The sequence below is a fragment of the Pogonomyrmex barbatus genome, unplaced genomic scaffold (assembly GCF_055798465.1).
Source record: "Pogonomyrmex barbatus isolate J1 unplaced genomic scaffold, ASM5579846v1 scaffold9, whole genome shotgun sequence".
Classification (NCBI taxonomy): domain Eukaryota; kingdom Metazoa; phylum Arthropoda; class Insecta; order Hymenoptera; family Formicidae; genus Pogonomyrmex; species Pogonomyrmex barbatus.
The window spans coordinates 7,606,443-7,613,224 of NW_028297193.1; the positions used below are offsets into that span (position 1 = coordinate 7,606,443).

The 6,782-nt window shown below is 44.5% G+C and overlaps 1 protein-coding gene across 1 annotated transcript; it reads left to right on the plus strand.

Moving 5' to 3' along the window:
• Window positions 1–1,022: 1,022 nt before the first annotated feature.
• On the plus strand, window positions 1,023–5,475 carry LOC148934596 (uncharacterized). Its single transcript, XM_089085087.1, has 3 exons — window positions 1,023–1,155; window positions 2,312–2,446; window positions 3,448–5,475. The coding sequence occupies exons 1-3, from the start codon at window positions 1,026–1,028 to the stop codon at window positions 3,588–3,590; spliced, it is 408 nt and encodes a 135-aa protein (XP_088941213.1). The 5' UTR covers window positions 1,023–1,025; the 3' UTR covers window positions 3,591–5,475.
• Window positions 5,476–6,782: the final 1,307 nt, after the last annotated feature.

Below are 6,782 nucleotides of genomic sequence, written 5' to 3' on the forward strand. Positions count from 1 at the left end.
ACTCAATAAGTGTGATAAATACCACGGGAGAATCCGTAGAGATAACAAAGCCTCTCGTCACGGTGGATGAGATAAAGACAAGAGACGCCGCACACATGCATACCGTGGAGGTGCCAAGTAACAATACGAGCCCATTCATGCTCGTAAAGAAAAATTGCACAGACAAATGCGAACCGAGCATTTAAATGAGGAGGAAAAGAAGACCTTACACCAGATTTGCGAAGATTTCCGTGATATCTTCCACCTAGAAAATCGCTTATCGCACACTAACGCCGTAGCACATTGAATTAATACACAAACAGATAGCGCGCCAGTGAATGTCCGACCGTATAGATTACCAGAGAAGCTCAAGGCAGAGATAAATAAACAGATAGCAAAATGCTAGATGACGAGATAATCCGTCCCAGCACGAGTCAATGGAACGCGCCCTTACTAGTAGTACCGGAGAAATTAGACGCATCTGAAGAATGAAAATTACGAATAGTTGTGGATTTTTGGAAACTGAACGACTTAACAATTGCAACGCTTTCCTGCTCCCGAATATCACTGACATATTAGATCAATTAGGAAACGCGAAATATTTTACAACGTTGGATTTAGCATCAGGATACCATTAAATCCCCAAGCATGAGGAACATAAACAAAAAACAATATTTTCCATACTCTACGGACATTACGAATTTAACAGAATGCCCTTTGGATTAAAAAATACGCCTCCAACATCCACTCGCGTGTCGCGCGCAAGCGAGAGAGGTGGAGGCGCACGCAGAGTAAGAGAGGCGGCGAGCACTCAGCGCAACAGGTGCGGCGCGCCGCACGTGGTCGCACAGAGCCGGCGAGAGAGAACTTTTGACACTCCACAGTCTTCGTCGCGTACACGACACTTTACACTGCACAGTCGCTATCACGTACCGGTCACGACACAGTAACGCGTTGACACTGAAGATGCCGGAGTCTCTATTCTTCTTCTCTCCACCAGACGTGTGGCTGCTCCGTTGATTGACACGTAATGGCCGTTCGACACAATGCGCGTGGTAATGGCCGACGGGGAAGAAAGCGGAAGTCACCACACTAGTCATGACACCAACGTCTGCTTCCTCGGTGGACGGTGGCGCTCGGTGGCGAGCGCGCGAGGCAGCGGAGCGGCGACTGGGGGTAAGGGCGCCACAATATAAAATGGCCGCTCCTTATCACAACCTTATGGCGCTACTACAGCCTTAATGTTCCTAATAAATTTTTCCTAGAACCTCACTAACAAAAACAGAACATACTGAAATCACTTTTCCGGACTGTTCAGTAAAGTAACAACAAAGAAAATAAAGCCTAATATCGCATCCTTATCTAAGCATTTTAATGTTAACAACAAAATCTTAACAAATTAATATAAAAATAGTAAATAAATAATGAATAAAAAACAAGTGTAGGAAATATAATCTCGTCCACGTAATGCACAAAAAACTGTAACAAAATAATTATCGGTACATTAGTATTTTTATTAACAATTATATATTATATAAATAAACAAAATCATATAATTATATAAATAACAAAATCATACTAACCAATTTCTTTATATCGTCAAATATAACTTCAGAAACTAAGAAATCTTTGTATATCAAACCTTTCACTTTTGTTCCATTTTAATAAATGTAAAAGTTAATAATAAAGTTAATAACAATAAAAAGGATGTGAATAAGAAATAAAAGTCATAATGACAATATAACAAAATCCATGACAAAACATTTATTCAACAGTTCATCTGATACACATCCTTATTTTAAGGATAAATTTTGTCCTCATATGGATATATTTTCCCTATATAAATACATTCTCCATCGAAAATCCTTTCGAAAACATAAATACAGTTTGTGACTACGGTTCTTAATTCTCGAGATATAAACAAAATTAAAAGTATATACAAGCGTATACATATATACGTTCAGTATACATTTCCTTATAAGATATAGTTTTCTTTATAGTTTTCTTATAGAATTATGTAAACAATCACGATAGGAACATATTTTATCTCAGAAGGGAAATTCTATGATTTGAATTTTATTTAATGAAAATTATAAATAAATAAATTATTATATTAACATATAATTGTTATGAAAGATTTGGACAACACACAGCAAATCCTGTAACTTACATCATTACACATACCTACCTAACCCGCGCTGTTTAGAAGATATTTAAACAATTATAAACTTGTTTACATATACTTATCTTAAAAACCCAAATCAGTTCAGCAGGCAAATCTTCGTGTATAAACCGGTTCAACTTCTAGAAATCTTCATTTGTTACGTCGCAGGCGGTGGCGAGATTGTCAAGCAAATCACCACGTGGCACTGGACAAAGGCGGGAATACGCTCGCCTCTCGGCGACGCTGCCAGCGATCGAGCGGCAAATCGCCAGCAGCGGTTCGGAAGAGTTAAGGAATTAAGGAGTACGAAACCCTGATTATGTTATCAAAACCGCGGGAACCTCTCCGATAATTTCAGCGGCAAATTATTGAGCTCTCGAGGAATTTCAGCGAATTACACGGCTAACCTTGCGTTTAACCAGACGTCGGGTGATTATTAGACTGTAAGCGGATCAGTGCAACAGAGAAATTAGTTAACCGGCGCGATAAAATGCCGTCGGGAGCGGGATTCGCCTCGTCGAGGTAATGTCGTCCGCAGATGTTCTCTATGGCGTTACCTAATTCCCTGAGCATTTCTAGAGACACGGTAAAAACTTCGGTGCAGTCAGGGCAAAGCTCAATGTCGCGGACTATTACAAGACTGGTACGGCAGCAATCGCAATGATCCCGGGCGGAAGTATACCCAAACTGGAACGCGTGGGCCAATTCAAGACGATACGTAAGAGTTCCCTCCGGTATTTCTTCCTTGCATCGAAAGCAAAGATATTCGGCACTATTAGGGAGTGACTCAGCGATAGCGTCGTCTACGCGTCGATATCCGAACGTGGTAAGGCAACGCACCGTACTCCTACGATATCTGTATACGGCGGCCGGGTGAGTGCGCGAATCTCGTGGCTCGAGAAAACAAGGCGAGCACATTACGTCGAATAACGGGAGTTAATATTACGCGGCGAATATTCAATGTTAAAATGGTATTTCGAAACTGGAATATTTCCGTGCGCAACGATAAAGCGGCTCAAAACCCTACATGCCTTAGGAGAAAGTGGCAAGGGCGGCAAAAAAGGGTCGTAAAACCCTTCCGGTCGAGTGATGCAACCATGCGACGGTCGGTCGACGCGAACAAAGCGAATGACGCAACCCGAAAGAATCCTGAGCGCGAGTACTCTTATATTCGTTCACGTCTAATTTCTTTATACTCTATATTTTACTGATGTAAACGTGTGCACGATGGGAAACGCGAAAGCAACCGGGAATAAAACTCGATGTATGATTCTCACCTACCTTTCGGTGTTTGCTCTGCGCAGATACTCCTCGAGGGAGATGCGTGATCCAAAACTGCTTCCCTGGTAAGCTGCTACGGGCGCGGATGGGGCTGGTAAGGCGCTCCAGAGGCGATCGTGCACGAGGAGTTCGTACTCGCCGTCGTAACTCACTTCCTCGCCGATGATCGCGTTATGGTCGTAAATCGCGGCCACGTGGAGGTCGTATTCAAGTCGCCGAAGTGTGTTGTTACGACCCGCGCGATTCTTCCGTGCCTTAGGCATTCGGCAGAGGCTCTAGGCGTATATTGTATTTAGTTAAAAGATTAGGGTAAGGATATTGCATTCGGCTGCGAGCCAATTACGCATTATGGTTCGGCGTCGCGTTGGAATGCATGAGCTACCGCGTGCTCGAAGTCCAATGTTTCCTTTGTGGTAAGTGCGGAGAACGCACAACACCTTGCCCTCAGAAACGATCGGAATTCTTGCTTTAGTTGTTAATTGTTCGGTAAAAGAAGACTTGAATTTATGATCAACGCCCGTTGCCTCTTTAGCCTCACGAACACATCCGTTTATCGGAATCTCGGAGACAAGGAATGAAATAATGAAGAACACGTGGCGTTAAATAGAAATCGTTATATTTAGATATTCACTGAATTTACACTCACGGAATATTAACACTATATAAACTAGAGTTTGAACTATTAATAGGATTCGAATTAAAATTAGAGATTGAAACAATTTGCACTAAGTCTAGAAATTGAAAACACGCTTATACTGGAACGAGACGACGCTCGCGCGGTGTTTACTAGTCGACGACGCGCACAAGAGTGAACGAGCATGGCCGCGCGTTGCAACGCGTGCCTGCGGCGGCGCTGCTGCGCAATATGGCGGATGGCGTGGGCACGCCAAAGCACGTGGCGCAAGATGGCGGATGGCGTGGGCACGCCAAAGCACGCGGCGCAAGATGGCGGATGGCGTGGGTACGCCAACGCACGTGGCGCAAGATGGCGGATGGCGTGGGCACGCCAAACCACGCGGCGCAAGATGGCGGATGGCGTGGGTACGCCAACGCACGTGGCGCTCGCGGCGGTCATAGCCTATAAAGCTAGACTAGACGCACATATCTATAATAGTCGTTGGTCGGCCAATCAGCGCGCGGCTGACTGGAGATGATGCGCGCAACAGCAACGCGAGCCTTATTATAGTATTAATAATTTTACAATTAATTAGATTCATTGTTAGCATGATTTTATTTATTATTATTATTTAATTTTATTATTTATATTCATTATAGTGTATATTTACTGGCGGTAAGGCGCAACACGTGATATGTCAACGGCAGGAGAGCCGGTTGTTGCCAACTTTGGCGGCTTGAATAGTGGCGCTTCTGCGCAAGTGGGATAAAAGGGGAAGGAAAAAATTTTACGTTGGCTTTCCTGACGTTACAATTATACGATTTTCATTACGATTATATGATGCCACTCTATCGTTCTAAATGCAAAATCACGTACACGGATACCGATAGTTTGATATATTTTCTGGAATGTCGAAATATTTACGAGAATATGAAGCGAGATATTGCGAGATTCGACACCAGCGATTACCCCGACAACAACGCGTACGATATACCGCGCGCGAATAAGAAGGTTCTCGGTTTGATGAAAGACGAGAACAACGGAGCGATCATGACGGAGTTCATAGGACTCAGGGCGAAGATATAGTTTTGAGAGTTTTGGGAAAGAGCGATACGAAGAGAATAAAGGGCGTCAAGAGGAGTACCGTCGCGAAAATGATAACGTTTGAAGATTTCGCGCGTTGCTTAAACGAATCATCGCAGCAATCGAGACGTGCATACGCTCGATGCTGCACGAGGTTTACACCGTGTCCGAATTAAGCTTTGAGTCCTCACGACGACAAGCGGTACTTAATACCCGATTCCACCGATATATTACCGTGGGGTCATTATAAGATACTGTTATTAGATACTAATGTAATATAAAACTTTTACCAATGTAGAATAAATAATACTGTACACTCTTTATTCATACAGCCGTTTTATAAATTCAAGAATTGTGTGTTTTGTCCATTCCTAACCAACCGACGAACACTCTATCGTTCTTTCTATGTAGCACTTTCTCGACGAGATAGATATCAGAATTGGAAACTCGCAATAACTCATGTTTGTAAAACCCTCCGGCTATTGGCTCTTTATGATAGTTTTTCAGCAGATACGTCACGGGATTCGTTGCACCTTAGCGATTCGAAAAATCTCAGTCGTCCAGTTAGGCGTATATCCCTTCTCGAAAATCATTTTGAACTGACGCGTCCCGAATCGTTCACCTTGAATCTTGCGGGGGGGCTGCGATCTTCAAGTGACTGTATACCGTGGAGAGAAGTCTCTTGGCAATGGCTGGAGTTACGTCCGCCGGTCGCTCGATGCGTGCGATTGTTATACTCCGAGATTAAACGCGGTAGAGCGTCGAGCCATCTGTACGATCCGTTTAGCGTGAAGAGTTTCCACATGTTGTTCTTGAGCGTGCGATTAAATCGCTCCACAACCGCCGCCTTCATCACCGAGTACGTCGAGTAGTGGCGTATATCGTACCTATCAGTAACCGCTTTTACGGAGGCGTTATAGAACTCCTTGCCCTTGTCCGTTTGTAGATTCACGGATGTCGAGCGTCGTCGCGAAATATCTTGGATAACGGCTACTTCGTTTCCGCTCTTGCTCTTCAGCAGCACAGCCCACGCGTACTTGCTCAACACGTCGATAACCGTCATCACGTAGTTGTAGCCTTTGTTTCGTCGCGCGTACGGACGCATCTCGACGACATCGGCCTGCCACAGGTCGTCGTAACCGCGCACCACGACTCGACGACGCGGAAAGTTTCTTCGCGCGGACGCGTGACGCTCATCGACGAGTCTCCTCTTCTCGACTCTCATCGCTGATTTACGAGGAGGCGCGATTCGCGTTGGTTTTATTCGTGCTCGTCGCTTCGCGCGTTCGCTCCTATTCCAAATTAATCGCGTGTTTCATGGTATTTGAAATATTCATTTTTAGTGCGATTAGTAATTCGTTTATCGTTTCTCTAGTCACTATTTTATCCACGTTCAACGAGGCCAGCGTCTTATCCAGCGTCTCTCTCGTTACCGCTTTGTCCATCAGTTCTTTCGCGATCCTCGTCAGATCTATCACGCTACGCGCGAAATTCTCCACGTTCGTCGATATTCTCTCGCGGCTCGTCGGCGACGCGTCGAGCTCGTTTCGCAGGGATTTCTCTAGATTTCGCAGTGATTCCTCTAGGATCTGCATTCGTTTCTCCTGAGCGTCGCCGAGCGTCTCGACGATCTTTCGGATCTCGCTCGAGTTTCTAGCT

Coding starts and splice junctions, on each gene's coding strand:
- LOC148934596 (XM_089085087.1), top strand. CDS start 1,026: ATGCGCGTGGTAATGGCCGACGGGGAAGAAAGCGGAAGTCACCACACT. Junction 1,156..2,311: donor CAGCGGAGCGGCGACTGGGG/GTAAGGGCGCCA, acceptor GTTACGTCGCAG/GCGGTGGCGAGATTGTCAAG. Junction 2,447..3,447: donor AAGAGTTAAGGAATTAAGGA/GTACGAAACCCT, acceptor TGCTCTGCGCAG/ATACTCCTCGAGGGAGATGC.